At 40.5% G+C, this 16,990-nt stretch overlaps 1 protein-coding gene across 3 annotated transcripts in view; it reads left to right on the top strand.

The window, feature by feature from the left end:
- Window positions 1-16,990, top strand: part of stk32a (serine/threonine kinase 32A) — an 82,742-nt gene that overhangs the window by 35,380 nt on the left and 30,372 nt on the right. For all 3 annotated transcript variants that reach the window (XM_084137646.1, XM_084137648.1, XM_084137647.1), the window contains exons 5-6: window positions 1,025-1,198; window positions 16,493-16,530. In XM_084137646.1, the coding sequence (XP_083993772.1) occupies window positions 1,025-1,198; window positions 16,493-16,530 (212 nt within the window). The remainder of the gene's footprint in view (window positions 1-1,024; window positions 1,199-16,492; window positions 16,531-16,990) is intronic.

Below are 16,990 nucleotides of genomic sequence, written 5' to 3'. Positions count from 1 at the left end.
ACATAGCAGCACAGATAAATATATTCCTAATATGTTGGACCTTTTATTGTAAGAAGTCTACTTTTACATACTGAGACATGCTTTCACAAGCACCTGTAAGACTGTTAAAGATATTTGAGTTGGGGAGGCGTGGCACAAAAGGAGCGTTTGCAAAATATGATGAGTGTTTGCTGATTTATATATATATGTCAGTCACTGATTGATTGATTGATGGGCTTGTGATATGGCACCCTACTATTACACCACAGCCAGCCTGAACTGCTCACACATGGCCGGTCATCAGTCTTGTCATTCTCTTTTGACCTCTCTCATTAACAAGGCCTTTTCAGCCACAGAACTGTCGCTCACTGGGTGTTTTTTGTTTTTTTGTTTTCTGCATTCACTGTAAGCTCAAGACTGTTTACGGTGCATTAAAATCCCAGATCAGCTGTTTCTGAGATCCTCAAACCACCTTGTCTGCCACCAACAATCACTCCACAGTCAAAGTCACTTCGATCACATTTCTGCCTAACAAGGATCGGGTTGCTGCCACATGATTGGCTTAGTAGATATTGACATTAACAAGCATGTGTATAAGTATACCAGCTGCACTTTATTTTACATGCACTTACAGTATTCTGAATTTAATAAACTGAAAACCGACACAGAAAATAAGGTTTGTTTAATAATCAATTAATTAATCAAATTAATTTAATAATCAACCAGTTGTATATAAACATTTGAATTATATAATTATGTTTATACTCCAATTTATTATACATATTTAAACATGTATAAATATTTAAATGATGGCTGTAATACAAACTTGTTCATCATGTTTATATTGTACTCTAACTTCTACTAAAGAGAAGATCAATTCACTGCCCAATTCAAATATTATATTCTTTAGTGAAGTTTTGTTCAAAAGACAAATTGGTATTGTCAACCCAGCGATATTTGGACTTCCAAATTAGACATTGTAAAAATAAAAAATAGAAATCTGGATATCAGAGATAATAACACTGTCATAATTTGTCTAATGTAGGTACTCATTTCAAGATGAAGAGGACATGTTCATGGTAGTTGACCTGCTGCTGGGAGGAGATCTACGTTACCATCTACAACAGAATGTGCACTTTACAGAGAGCACTGTGAAGCACTACGTGTGTGAAATCGCCCTGGCTTTGCACTACCTGCGCAACAAACACATCATCCACAGGTAATGACTGCATGTAAACTGCATAAAGGTTTTGCACATCCAGTAAAACACACACACACAAACAGGCAATATGGTTTGGAAAAACGATTTAAATGTACACACATGCAAAGATATTAGTCAGATGCTGATACTGTTCTTTATGTTGCCTTGCGTGGCCTGGTTTGCTTATACTGACAATAGAGCTGTTGAGTAAATATTGCAACATAAATTACACACAGTCATGCCTCATTAAGGAATTTTGACACAGCTGTGTTTTTTTAAATCACATAAGTTGCCTTCAAGTTGTTGAATAGTACTGTAGTAGTAGAGTTTGTGGCAGTTCTTTCAACTCTTTAAGGTATTTAAAAATAGTGACAAATGTGAGGCCAGGCTTGTACGTTTTTGTTTGGATGCTTTTAAGTGAGTAACATTTTACAGTACCCATGCTTTAATTTCATCCTGTAAAGCCTGACATTTGAAATAATAGTCATAAAAATCTCTGTATATATATATATATATATATATATATATATATATATATATATATATGAAATGGAACAATTTATTGAACCTTAGACAGAAAAAGAAAAAAAAAGAGAAAAAAGAATTGCATATAGGTTTTTTGTTGAGTATCATATTTGATGTATTAGGCTTTTATGGCTCATATTGTAACGTGTTGTGTTTTCGTAATCTAAGATGCTTGACCCAGGTACAACATTCAAGGAGTCTTTAATTAACCAGGAAAATACACAGGGGAAATACACACTAAACTACGACGATAACTGACAAAGGAAGGACATAACTGAACAGGGAGTATAAATACACTGAGAACTAATCGAGTCAGCGGGGGATAACCAGTAAAAGTATATCAGTATTGAAACAAACAAGTATATAATCAGAAACCAGGGGAACCTAAACTAAACAGAGCAGGGAAACAGGAACTAAGGGAAACAAAACAAAATATTAAAATAAGAGTCTATAACCATGACAATAGTCTCCCCTCCCAGAAGGTGCATCCTCGCGCCGTACTGATAATCCTGTGGAGGGAGGGGGTTTGGAGGAGGGCGTGGAGCTGGTGATGGACAGGGACCAGGAGGAGCCGGTAGAGGGAAACACCACGGCGGAGATGACTGTGGGAGGAGCCAGGGTGAAGCTTTGGCTGAAGGTCGAGGCAGAACCTGGAGACTCACTGACGGAGGTTGAGACAAAAGTGATGGAGACCCAGGCGGAGCTGAGAGGCTGACGGGCCATGGCAACATCCACGAGGCTGAGACGGAGGCTCGGCAGACCGTGGCGAAGGACCTGGAGACTGACTGACGGAGGTTGAGACAAAAGTAATGGAGACCCATGGCAACATCCACGGCCCGGAAGCCCAAGGTGGAGCCGCTGACTCACGGGGCCGAGGCTGAGACAGAGGCTCGGCAGACCGTGGCAAAGGAGGGAGTGAGGATGACGGGGAAGCCGGAGGGAAGAAGGAGCCTGGTGGAGCCGAAGGGGTGGAGAGATATAATCAGAAACCAAGGAAACTGAAACTAATCAGAGCAGGGAAACAGGAACTAAGGGAAACAAAACAGAATATCTAAATAAGTCCATAACCATGACATGTATAATGAGATTATGGAGCTCACACTCAAGGAGGAAAGAAAACACCTACATTTTATTCAGAGGCCCAAACTGAGCAAGAATATGCAATTTGGTGCAGTTGTGGATACTTATATGGCCAAAAAATATCTTTATAACAGTATGCCTACTTACATCAAATGCATATAAGCATCTCCCAAAAATATGTCTTAGTCAGATGATATTTAAATGCTTAGTTTTATGATCCTAGCTCAAACCTATAATGCAATGTGGTGCAATCATACTGAATCAACACTAACTGTCCTGGTTGGCGTCAGTGTTGTAGACCCCATTTGCACAGTGATGTTGTGGTCAACTGACGGGTCTGCAGGAATTACAAGGAGCTCCATCTTTGCAAGGATGAGATGTAGATGACACTCCTTCATCCAGGCAGAAATGTCTGAAAAGCAGGCAGAGGTACGAGTTAAAACAGTATGATCATCAGGTTGAAGTGACAGATTAAGCTGTCATCTGCATAGCAGTGGTAGGAGGAGCCATGTGCCTATTACCTTTTCTAGTGAGGTTGTGTAAATCCAAAAAAAAATGAAGAGCGAGCACTGAACCTACAGGCACCCCAGTGATCAGCTGGTGTGAGGCAGATACCCCTCCTCTCCATGAAACCTTGAAAGATCTACCTGTGAGGTAAGACTGAACCCACTGAAGTACCGTACCTGTGATGCCCAAGTTAGAAAAGGTAGACAGGAGAATCTGGTGGTTTACAATGTTAAACAGCTGACTGGTCTAGTAGAATAAGGAGAGCTGATCTGGAGTTCACTCTTGCCACTCTTGAAATGAGGTGGGAAAGGTGCCAGTAGTGAGGGATGTGTTGAAAATGTCAGAGCGGATAGCGATGTTGGTGAGATCTCCTGTAGAAGGTGGGAGGGGATTGGGTCTGAGGAACAGGTTGTAGGATGGCTGGAACAGAGAACTTTGGAGAACTCGTTCTCTGTGAGGGGAGAGAAGGAAGAGAAGAGTGAAATGTGTGGGTGGAGGTTGGTTGTGGATAAGTGGTGCAGAGAACTAATTTAGACCAACTGAAACCTGGCCTAAAGTCAATGGCTCAATTTTTTAATTTTTTTTTATTTAAAGAGCGCGTTAGTAATGTGTGCCTATAGGCGGGTCCACAACGCGCATACACTTTGTCCCATAGATGGCCTGCTTGCTCGCTTTAACCTCGTGCACGAGCAGATCTGTTTCCTTGCTAGAGAAGCCGGGTGCACCAACCATTTTTCCAGTTGTTAAATTAGCAAAAGTGGATTCGGACACGGCCCAAGTGCACTTGTGCTGTGCGCTTTAGACCATACGCTTAGATCGTTAAAATAGGGCCCTGAGTGTCTGTTGCTTCTTTGACGTCCAGAGAAGAGAAGTGGTTAGTGGTAGGAAAGGGTGCAGAGACCACAGAGGAAAAGTGTGTAGGAAATAGAGAATTCAGTGGCAAAGGAGGATTTAGTGGTGAGCATGAAGGCAGAGTGACAGAGAACTTGAGAAAAAAGTGGTCAGAAAGATATAGTGGAGTAACAAGATGATTATCAATCGTACTATTGCATGTGAAGATGAGATCTAGCTCTTCGCCTGCTTTGTGTATCGCAGGGGTGCGCTGGTCGAACAAGGCTAGAAGAGTTAGGAAATAATTTGCTTGAGGTTTGTCTAGGTGGATGTTGAAGTCACCAAAAACTACCAGCGGCGTGCCGTCTTCCGGAAAAGAAGACAGTAGCACATCCAGCTCTTCCAGAAAGTTGACCTGGTGGGTGGTAGATGACAATAAGATACAGTTTGGCAGGATTAGTAACAGTGATATCATAATATTCAAAAGAAGTATAATTAGGGAGAAGAGAGATGAGAGAATTTCCAGCTGTCGGAAATCAGTAGACCTGTCCCCCCTGTGGGAGAAAGTGAAGTCAGTGGAAAGGGCTGAAGGAGTGGCAGGGTTGTCTACTGAGATCTATGTTTCAGTCAGAGCCGAAACATTACATTTTGATTGACAGGCAAAAGCAGAAATGAAGTCAGCTTTGTTGACAGCCGATTGACATTTCCACAGCCAAACAGAGAGGGTAATAGGCTGGTGGCAAGGGAACGTATATGTATCTTGGAGTGTACTTCTGTATGCAGAAATAATTACTAGGGAATAAGAAAGTAGAAAGGGGATACTTAGTTCAGCATACAATGCCTTGTCAATGTCCTTGCTTAGTGGAATCGTGCAGGTAGACTCGCAGGTCTCTTTCTTTACATCTATCTCTTTACATACTATATATATACACTACTCAACAGTATATATATAATCAGAATATTCACAAAATAGCAACTCCTCTTGTACTTCTTTACCTACAGTAAGTTTAGTCCACTAACTAATCATCTTTTTTATAGATATAAATGATGTTGTCTTAATGGCAGCATAATTTAATACAGTATATCAGTATATCTTATAATACAGGGCTCGACATTAAGGACTGCCCAATGCCAGTGAATTTATACAGTGAAGACCATGCATTATGAGTTATTGTACATTTTATTATTCATTATTATTGTATTTATTGGTGGTATTGATTGTGATTTGTTTATTTGTTCTTATTTTATTACTGACTGTTGCCTTTAATAATCTTAAATGTATTCTAGTTTGGTTAGTAGTTTTTGTTGTGGTATCAAAATTGGAATTGTGGAATATCAATGGGATCTAAAATGTTGGTGTCATATCCTTATTTATTAGAATACAAAGGTACTGGGTCAAAAGCTATGAAAACAATCAATGTTTTATTTTATTTATTACTTTTTTTGTGTATACTAAAAATGTATACCACTAGACTAGACTAACCAGGCCAGTAAAACAAAATCCTTAGCTTTGAGCCGTGTAATTCTAGAAACAACACAAGTGTTTATCACCCTCCAGTGCATTTCCGTCCCTATAATGGAAGATCTCCCGTGAGACGGCATCCCCTGTTCCGCCTGGGCTACAGGGATGAAAACAATACACCCTGTTTTGTTTTTTTGCTTACAGCTACTTGAATTATTAACACTAGAGTGCTGCTCAATCAACAGCATCTTAAGAGACACGGCTCTTCAAAACAGGATGTGGGGGGTGGATAAGAAAGACCAAAATTATTACTAACAAATCCATTCTAATTTGTACTATTCAGATAGGATTAGTTTTCTAAACCAATGTTTGCATTACATTTAGGACTGTAGGAAGACTGTTCATCACCCTAAACCCAATAAAATAATTAATACTTACAAATTAGATAAATTATATACTTATTACATATACAGGTATATTTAAATTATATATACTACAGTTCAAAAGTTTGAAATCTTTTATTTTACGTTTTTGAAAGTAGTCTTGGTAACACTTTACAAAAAGGTTTCATTTGTTAAAATTAGCTAGTTTTTTAACATGAACCAGTCTCTGGTAGCCAGACCTTCAGACTGACGGCAGAAGGTCTGGACTCCATCGCAGATATTATTGGCCAAGGACCGCCCAAGAGAATGTCTGACTGTTAAGCAACCAATCACAGTTTGTCTTGTTCCGCATCATGTTTAGGAGTGTGAAAATTAGGGCTGGGAAAATATATATATATTATTTTTCGATTAATCTTTTTTTAAATGTGGTCAATTCGATATCGATTCTCAAAAGCCACAAATTGTTTGTTTGGTTTTTTTTTTTCGTATTTATTTCTGCAAACATTGAACATAATATCTGATTGATGTTAATCTTATTTCTAGTCTTCTCCACTAGATGTCATACTCTTTTTGCCTTGCGTAATGTTGCAGCGGGACCCTGTCATTCATTCAGTGCTGAACATGGGGGATGCACCTAAACGGTAGCCTGGAAATCCAGACCTAAATCTGAAAGATTAATGGTCTGGAGTCGACTAATGAAAATCGGCCAGCTCGAGGGGCGGCACCAAGCATGCATTTGAAAATCTCACTGCACGCAATTGGATAACACTACGACCAATCACAACAATAAACCCCATACGCTTAGCTACCAGCGGAGTTAACTGGTAGATTATACTCTTACTGTATCCGGTCGGCAAAACAGCAAAAACGTCCTTCTTGCAAAGGAGCGATTCGAGCGCCGCCTTCTGTTGCTCTTTTAGATAAAAAGCCAAGTCTAACTCGTTCATTGTAGCGGCCAAAGCCGTTTCAAACAACTGGTGTTCATCCATAGCCATCTTGCAATGTTTACTAATGACTTCGACGTCACAGCGCTGTCGTCATCTCGCCTCTGGCCCGCCTATATCAGATAACCCGATGTGATTGGTGCAGCTCAGATCGAGAGGCATTTTTAATGAGCATCATTATTCGACACCAGAGTAACTCGCTGAGCAAATTCAACTTGTGCTCTCGCGAGAACTCTGGATTACCAGGGTACCTAAACGGACAAATTCCCGGAGTACAAGTAAACATAGTCAGTTATGGCTTAAGTAATCGGTAGAAAAAGAATGCATGTGTATCATTATTGGATCCATGCATTAGTCTTAAAGTGACAGCAGCCTAATATTCCTGCTGATGTCTGTGTTTTTAATGTTAATCAAACTACAAAAGACAAAGAGAAAATCACTCCTTGCTCTTCACTGAATAACTTTTTTGTAACTTTAATAAGGATGAACCTTTATTTAATTTGTAAAGTGAAGACTATTTGCAGTGTTATTTACACCTACCAGAAAATTATTTCATTTGTATCTTTGTCCTATTGTATTTATTTATTTGTGCTATTGCTTGTAGTTTAATTATTTGTTCTTTTTTATTAATGACTGTTTACTTGTCTTTAATAATCTTTGAAATTTATATTAGTTAGTAGTTCCGAATCGAATCAAGAATCAAATCGAATCGAATCGAGATCTTGTGAATCGGAATTGAATCGAATCGAATCGGGACATTTGAATCGATACCCAGCTCTAGTGAAAATGTTAAGTCGATGTCTCTACGATAACAGACCGCCATGCATTTAATAAATTATTAATTCGAGAACGTTGTGCAAGTTTACTGAAACAATGGAGCCACGAACTTCACATACATTTGAAATCCAGCGTTTAATTGATCTTGATACGCAACACACACGTCTCCCAGACATCCTGTAGAATTCAACCAATCAGATGACGACTTCAAACTCCCGAAGTGTTTCCCATTTTGTGTGCCTTATGCATCAGACGTTCAGCCAGCAGTCTGTGGCCGTGACGTCTGAGGCTGAGACTAAACATGAACTAACAATGAACAATACTTATTCTACAGTATTTATTAATCTTAGTTCATGTTAATCTCAGCATTTACTAATAGAAAGCCTAATGAACATTGTTGAAAAAATATTGAATAACTTATGTTTAAAACTAAATTTGAATGGTTATTTTGTTTATTTTTTTCATCTGACAAGGAAAATAATCCCACTACGGCCAAAGCATCGGCTTTGAGTGCCACCAAGAAACACTGAAAGCCTTCTCTCTAGTGCCAATCCGGCTTCTTCAGTTCACGATCACCAGTCACTGCTTGAGTGATTTTGGTGTGAGAGAAAACACTCTCACGTTCTCGTAATTCACATGTTCCTCACTTCAGGAGGTTTCAAAGTTCTCTCTGCTTAAGAGTCCCGTGAATGGCAGGAAAAGGAGTTGAATTGCAACTTGCATGCTGTCTTTTACGTCTGCATTCCCAACCTAATATTACTGATTATGAATGATTATCAACCCAAATTGTTCATGCTTAACCCTAAAAGACCCCATGAAATTCCTTGACAGTTATGCTTTTTTTTTTTTTCAGCACTGATGTATTTCATATTGAAACAGGAAGTAGGGGGCGGGAGATTTTGAAGTATTCACTTTTCATAAAATAGGATTTAGTTTATGCAGATTTTTTTACTTGCAATTGCTAGTATTGGTAGGCAGTAGCAACAGGTGGGACATTCTAATCATAAAGATCGTATTATTGGACAAAGGGCCAGTAAAGAGAAACACATGTCCAGCTTTGTCCAGTAAAGCTCAAAAGCAGCCATCTCTCTTCATCAAACACCACTAGCAAACATTCAGATGCCCACAAAGGCACGTTATTGAAGAGCTTGTGTGTCGGGCTCCAGCTGTCCCTCTGTTCCTTCATATCTAAACAGGGATCTGGTAACCAGGAGGGCAGCTCACTTACAGCCCTCATCATGATATGTGATGTAATGAGGCCATTAGATCCTGCTAATAGGTTGTTGGAGCAGTCAACCGAAAGAAAAGGCTGGTGGATCGGTTTGCCCGGCCCACTGCTCTCAGGGTGGTCAGATAACACTGCCATTGAGCTCTGAGAAAGGTCAGGTGTGCGAGGTGTGGAGGAGTAACTCGTGATGACTTCCCATGTCACTTTTTTATTAGGTGATGCCTTTGAATCGAGTCCAAGACATCTAAGACAATTGAGAAGTGATGAGTATTACCTTGATAATGGTGAGGGATGGAACAACTTTTCACAGCTGTTGCTGAAATGTCACCACTTCCCAATAGTGGGCAGAAATAGAAGATGGATTATCAATGAAGCAGCTGTGCCTGATATTTTAATATCACATATTGTATGCCTCATTTTGGCAGCAAGTCAGTGTAAACTTAAATTGTGTACACAACCACCCTATTGTAGTAAAAATCAATTCACTCTGTTTGTGATTTTCCCCATAAATCTGAAACAGTGTCTCAAAATGAGCCATTCAGGAATGTGATTCAATATGACGCCACATTGGAACAAGCCCCGCCCATGATTCCAGGGCAGACTCCGCCCTATTAGCTTAGCTCCGCCCCTCAGTGAGCAGTACACAGTCCGCCATGTTTATCTCCTCGCCAGAGCATTTAACAGCAGCATTCAAGTAAGAAATATATTCCTATTAAAGCTACTAGGGCTGTTTTCGACTAAGGATTTTCATAGTCGAATCTGATTCGTTAGATTTTGCCGTAGTCGACTGATAGTTTTTTTTTTTTTTTTTTTTTTTTTTTTTTTTAGAAAGCAGCTAGATTTTTTCCATTTCAAACAAAAGAGCTAAAAAAAAACTAAAAGAAAAACATGGTGTGTAACAAATACCTTTTATTCATTTAAAGCCAGATGAACAAAACATATCACACATATATCATAACATTTCATAAACATGAGGAGCAATATGAGAGAGAAATTTGGTGATCGTTGTTTAGGTACATTAAACCACGTAAAGCTTTTTCACGCCCATGAGAACCGTGTGGAGTCAACTCACAGCCGCTCCGCTGCCCTGCTGAAAATGTGAAGCAGAAACGCTTAATATCAGATAACGTCCATAATAATTGGACTCTGGGTTCGATTTTTTGACCATTTTCAGTGGTTATGAGGAGCAATATGAGAGGGAAATTTGGTAATCATTGTTTAGGTACATTAAACCACGTAAAGCTTTTTTCACATTAGGACTTAGCCTATATATAAAGCCCATGAGAACCGTGTGGAGTCAACCCACAGCCGCTCCGCAGCCCTGCTGAAAATGTGAAGCAGATTTTTGAATACATTTTTATTTATTTACATTAGTAAGCTACAGGACATCGTCTTTCAAAACATGACCTGCGCGAAAGCGGAAAATATTTTTTTGTACCCAGCCCTTCTGAAAATGCGAATGCGTCTCTGTCCCCAGCACATTTCAAACCAAACTGACTCCCATGTATTCGACTATGAGGTTCATAGTCGAATCAGACCTCTCCGAATCGAATCGTCGAATCCTCGACTATTAGAAGTCAGCCCTAAAAGCTACTAAAGTTATTCAGTCAAGAGCAGTGAGTGATTATCTGTTTTTGAGTGCAGAGAAAAGCGCTATATAAATGTAATGAATTAGTATTATTATTATGCTGCTTTCACTTTAATACATCTGATCTAATATACACACGTGATTTCTTTCCCTGCAGTTTACATTCACAGACATAACCGACTGTGTTTACGTGAACTTTGTGTTTTTGATATAATCTTTTGTGTATTTGATAGTTTAAGTGCAATAAGACTTGAAAGACAACTTAGTTTAATAGACAGCCAGCTTTCTGTGTGCATGCTTCAGATTTTTAAACTAATATGGCTTTAAAACGCATGCAGATAATAAACTTTCAATGATGAAAAACTGCAATGTCACATGAGTGTGACCGCGATAGAGATTTTAGTTTTTGGCAGAGTATCGGAGGCACGAGCTGTACAGGCTCCGCCCTCTTCTGAAAAGGGGCGGGGTGCAGTAGCTCATTTGCATTTTAAGATACATGCACTAAAACAATTAGCATTTTTGTGTAACATTGGCACTATGTGCTATGGCGGTTTGTTAAGAACAAGAAAAATCATTGGACAAACTATTCTGCTAAAATTACTTTTTGACAGACACAGTTGAGAACATCTGCTCTTTATTTAAACTACTATGTAACTAAATATTTGGTTACACTTTAATCTAAGGTGGCAGTTACATTGTACTCACTCAAATTAGTACTGAGTAATATTAATGTACTACATGTGCGTTGTCATGATTCTTGTCTTGTGTTCCACTTGTTTTGTGTGTTCTTTTGTCATTTCCTGTCTTGTGCTAAGTCTTGAAGTCCTATGTAGTTTTTCATGTTGATTAGTCTCCCCAGGTGTTTCTAATTAGCCACACCCCTTTGTTATCTTGTTTAGCTTGTTTGTCCCTGTGTATTTAAAGCCCTTGTGTTTCACTTGTTACTTTGTCAGTTGTTGTACATGTAAGGGTTGCTTCTAGTCTTGTCATTCTCGTGGTTTTGTTTCTTTATCCCTGAAGTTCTTTATTATTTGTTCTATGTGTTATTTCATTAAAACCTTGCGTTTAGATCCTCGTCTTCGCCTGTCTTCCTCAGCACATTACAGAACAACTGACCAACTATGAATCTAGCAAGTACTAACCAGGACCCACTGAGCAAAATTTGTTCTATTTATCAAGATGATCGCAGCATCGAAAGTTATGTGGAGGAGTTCCTTTTTTATAGTCATCTCGTTCCTGGTAACGAGGCTAGGCTGAAGGACTGTTTCTGGAGTGGACTAGAACAGGACATTAGCCTAAATTTACCAGAGGAAGACCCCAGCTGGACCCTGGTACAGTACATTGACTTTGTCCTGCAGTTTTGTGGTTCCCCCTTCACTGTAGGGGAGGTGGAGAAACTTCACGCCAGTCCAGCCGAGCCTGCACTTCACGCCAGTCCAGCCAAGCCTGCACATCACGCCAGTCCAGCCGAGCCAGAGACTGTTCACGTCGCTTCTGCTGATCCAGAGACTGTTCGCGTCTGCCGAGCCTGTGTCTTCGGACAAGATGGCCGCCACAGAGACTGTTCACGTAACGTCTGCCGAGCCTGTGTTTTCGGACAAGATGGCCGCTGCCGAGCCTGTTCACGTCACGTCTGCCGAGCCTGTGTCTTCGGACAAGATGGCCGCCACAGAGACTGTTCATGTCACATCTGCCGAGCCTGTGTCTTCGGACATGATGGCCGCCGCCGAGCCTGTTCACGTCACGTCTGCCGAGCCTGTGTCTTCGGACAAGATGGCCGCCGCCGAACCTGTGTCTTCGGACAAGATGGCCACCGCCGAGCCGGTGGTGTCTGTTCCTGAGCCGGTGATGTCTGTTCCTGAGCCAGTGGTGTCTGTTCCTGGGCCGGTGTCTGTTCCTGGGCCGGAGCCGGTGTCTGTTTCTCTGCCTGAGCCGGTGTCTGTTCCTGTGTCTGTTTCTGTACCTGAGCCGGTGTCTGTTCCTGTGTCTGTTCCTGTGCCTGAGCCGGTGTCTGTTCCTGGGCCAGTGCCTGCTCCTGGGCCAGTGCCTGCTCCAGTCTATGACCCCGTAGCTGCCCCCAAGAAAATTTTTGGGGGGGGCAGTAGGTCCCGCAATGGGACCATGGAGGCCACGCCGCTATGGTCTTCTGAACTGCCGGCACCGCCCTGGCCGCCTGAGGGGTCGTCTCCGCCCTGGCCGCCTGCCCTACCTGCTCCGCCCTGGCCGCCTGAGGGGTCGTCTCCGCCCTGGCCGCCTGAAGGGTCGTCTCCGCCCTGGCCGCCTGAAGGGTCGTCTCCGCCCTGGCCGCCTGCCCTACCTGCTCCGCCCTGGCCGCCTGAGGGGTCGTCTCCGCCCTGGCCGCCTGAAGGGTCGTCTCCGCCCTGGCCGCCTGAAGGGTCGTCTCCTCCCTGGCCGCCTGAAGGGTCGTCTCCACCCTGGCCTCCTGCCCTACCTGCTTCGCCCTGGTCGCCTGCACTGCCTGCTCCGCCCTGGCCTCCCATCGTGCCGCAGTCTCCAGGTTCTCTTCCATTCCACGGACCTGGCCCTCCATCTCTCCCCCGTTCCACCTCTACTCCACCACCCTCCTTGACCTTTATTTATTTATTTTTTGTGGAGTGTCTGGAATCCACTCCTTAAAGGGGGCCTCTGTCATGATTCTTGTCTTGTGTTCCACTTGTTTTGTGTGTTCTTTTGTCATTTCCTGTCTTGTGCTAAGTCTTGTAGTCCTATGTAGTTTTTCATGTTGATTAGTCTCCCCAGGTGTTTCTAATTAGCCACACCCCCTTGTTATCTTGTTTAGCTTGTTTGTCCCTGTGTATTTAAAGCCCTTGTGTTTCACTTGTTACTTTGTCAGTTGTTGTACATGTAAGGGTTGCTTCTAGTCTTGTCATTCTCGTGGTTTTGTTTCTTTATCCCTGAAGTTCTTTATTATTTGTTCTATGTGTTATTTCATTAAAACCTTGCGTTTAGATCCTCGTCTTCGCCTGTCTTCCTCAGCACATTACATGCTTATAGAGTTATGGTTAGGGTTTGGTTTAGGGTTAGTTGCTTACTGTTACTAGACTGATTACTATAGTAACTACATGTAGTAACATGTTACTATGTCACGTTAAAATAAAATGTTGCAAAATATTTATCGTAAGAATGAATATTCTGTCACCCTCATGTTGGGCCACACTCAAATAGTATTATTTCAAGCTTCATAAAAGTGTTTCATACGACCATGTACAGTACCGGTATATTCCATGTTTTCTAGAGTCATACAGTATAGTAGATATGTGTGAGGAACAGATGGAAATTTATGTTTTAATTTACTACTATAACCCTCCAGTGGGCTGTAGAGTGCAAGAGTTGGGTTTCGTAAGTAAAAACTTACTCAAACGGACGGCAAACGGACAGTCTCTCGAAGGCTTGTAGACTCGAGTCCTCCTCAGCATTAAACTTTAGAATGAGACGGTCTAGTAAGTGCTAGAATTGCAAAATTTCTTATTTCTGAATGAATCTAAAACCAAGGTTATATTCTTTAGCCCCCATGAAAAATTTAAGAGCAGTAACATTGACCTGGATTACCTTTCTCCTTCTACTTCATCCTGCATTAAGAATTCAGGTGTTTTCTGGAATCAGAACCTCAAATTTGAAAAACGAATAAATGCGATGATTAGTTCTTGTTTTTTCCAGCTACGTCTTCTCTCTAAGATCAAATCCTCTCTCTCTGAGAAAACTTTAGAGATTGCTATCCATGCGCTTATTACATCGCGTTTGGATTATTGCTACTCTCTTTGCTATGGCATGTCCAAATACTCTATTGCTCGTCTCCAATTAGAACAAAATGCTGTTCCTCAAAAGAAAACGTAAATTTGATCATGTTTCTCCTATCGCTGCATTGGCTACATGTGCATTTTAGAATTGAGTTTAAAATTCTTCTCTTTGTTTTTAAATCCTTAAATAATCTGGCACCGAGCTTTTTGTCTGAGCTACTCTGTCCACACAATCCCACACGAAACCTGAGGTCTGGTGATAAGAGACTTTTGTCTGTACCTAGATCATGGTTAAAGCATAGATCCAGTTTACATCAGATCGGCACAGTCTTTAACTGCTTTTAAATCTTTTCTTAAAACCTACTTTTTTTTCTTTAGCTTTTAATTCATTGTGAGTTATTGTCATGAATATGTGGTTTGTCCTTGTCTCTTTATCTTGTGTATTGTTCAGCACTTTGGTCCACCATGTTTGCTGTTTTTAAACGTGCTATATAAATAAATACAAACTTGAAACTTGAAGTGTGCATGGCTACGTCACACACGTTTCAACTCCCTCGGTTACGGCATGAAAATACTACTAAAACTTAGTTTTGGAAAAATATTGGCTGGCTTTCTATTAATGCAGTGAATGACAAGCATCCATGGTCTCCCAGTGACTTACTTTATTAGGTTAGTAAGGTTATGTCAGGTTAGTGTTAAAGTCCCCCTGTAGTCAATAATTTTATCCATTAAAACTCATCTTTGATCACCAAAATTACATATTTAAGCGTTTTTTTCCTTGGAATAAAAATTGTTCATGCCTTAAAATATCTTGAATGTAACTCGACACCCTTGCCTCATTTAGTATACGCGGTTCTATAAATATGCAAATGAGCCCTGCCTCCACTCACTCACTCAGCTCAGAGATCCACTGGTTGACGATCACACGTTGATCTGATTGGTTACAAGGTCGTTTGTGACGTCAGAAACACCAGCGATTTCAAAGCGTGTTTTTGAGACTGTCTTTGGTTCACTGCAGTTTTAAGGAGAAAATACTCAGCAATGGTGTCGACTTATGAATTTACACATGGTTTGTCTTAAAGCACATTAAAAACACCACATAGACATATAAACAACATTAAAAGCTGGATTTTCACCACAGTGGGACTTTAAGCTTTTTCAGTATTGTGAGCAGGGGGTCGGTTATACAATCTTTTATAGGTGTATTCACATTTGAACGCACTAAAGTTTAACAACATTATTTTTCAATTCATAATGTTGAGATTAATAGATTTTAATATATAGATTTATATATTAAGTTGCTCAAGCAAGTGACAAAACATTTAAACATACTTTTCTCATGTTAAAATCACAAATATTTAAAGATAAAACTTACAATTGACAAAAACAGCCTATCATGCCTTTTCTTTTGCATTTAAATCTTTATACAAGATATCCTGCGGGTCATAAAGAACTTTATGTTTCTCACGAAGAGACGAGTGCCATCCATTATACTTGTTTATCTAAATGTGAGGTAAGGTTTTAGTTTTCCCTGGGCAAACCCCGAATGTTGACTGTGAAACAGTAAAGTTCAATTATATGCATCTGTGGAGAAATTACTTCATTACATGTCAATGATCCATGCTCTTTTTTTTTATGTGAACAATCTCTTTTATTCAGCATGTGCAGCACAGCAAAAATAGACTTGGTGCAGAAACGATGTAAACCTGGCGTAATGTGTGTTGCTGATACACTGTAGCACTGTGCAAATGTCAGCTAATTAAACTCAACACATTTGACCTTTCTCACCTGTAGGCTCACCCGTATCTGTCTTCTGATTTTTGGAGAAAACTTGAGAACTGTCCATAGCATCTCCTCACTTTGATATACAAAGTTGACGTTAATTAGTCGGTGGATTCCCATTTAGCGGAACAATAAATGGGTAGAAGTGTGTTTTGGGTTTGTTGCTTTGAAATGTTCTTGCTTGTCCAGCTCTGTTCCCAAACCTAAAGAGCTTTCTCACTGCCTACTGCCTACATAGGGAGCATCCTAAATGAAATATATCCTCATATTTCTGGAATGCTCTACAACTCACCAACAGACCACACAAATGAGGCATGAGTGCCTCTTCATTTTACAACTGACGTTAATGTAATGCTTTACTTTTTTTCTGCTGTATCCAGATGAATTGTTAGCTTGAAAAGTCAACAGAACGTTTGTTCTAACTGAATTTTATTTATTTGTTCACAGAGACATTAAGCCAGACAACATTTTACTGGACGAGCACGGTAAGTCCCACAGATACTATACATTACCATCACACTAGTGCTTCTTGTTAGGACGAGCATTACTATTACCATTGCTCAATTTGACTTGAAAAAAAAAATGCCCTTCAGAGGTACCTTTCATGTCAGACATGAAAAATCATAGTTATTCAGTTATTCAGATCATACAGTGGCTTGAGAAGAGGTGTTAAAACGGGTGATAAAACAACCCCCATAGATTTAGAGTACATTAAAGGTGCTGTATGTAGCTTTTTTACCAAAACGAATCCTTTTTTTATTGCCTGTGTGTGAAGGGGTTGTAATCTCACATTAAAATTATCCACTTTGCGGGTTTTGCTATTACCTCTGAAAGCAAGTATTCTTATTTTTATGTGAAGGTCCCGGGTCGGATTTACCGCCAGTGACGTCACCTGCATGCGCGCTCCCGAGCCTCTCGCCTCGTCTAGCCTACTGACTTTGCACT

Source organism: Abramis brama (genome assembly GCF_963993115.1).
Source record: "Abramis brama genome assembly, chromosome: 15".
Taxonomy (NCBI): Eukaryota; Metazoa; Chordata; class Actinopteri; order Cypriniformes; family Leuciscidae; genus Abramis; species Abramis brama.
This window is presented reverse-complemented; position numbering and strand designations above follow the sequence as displayed.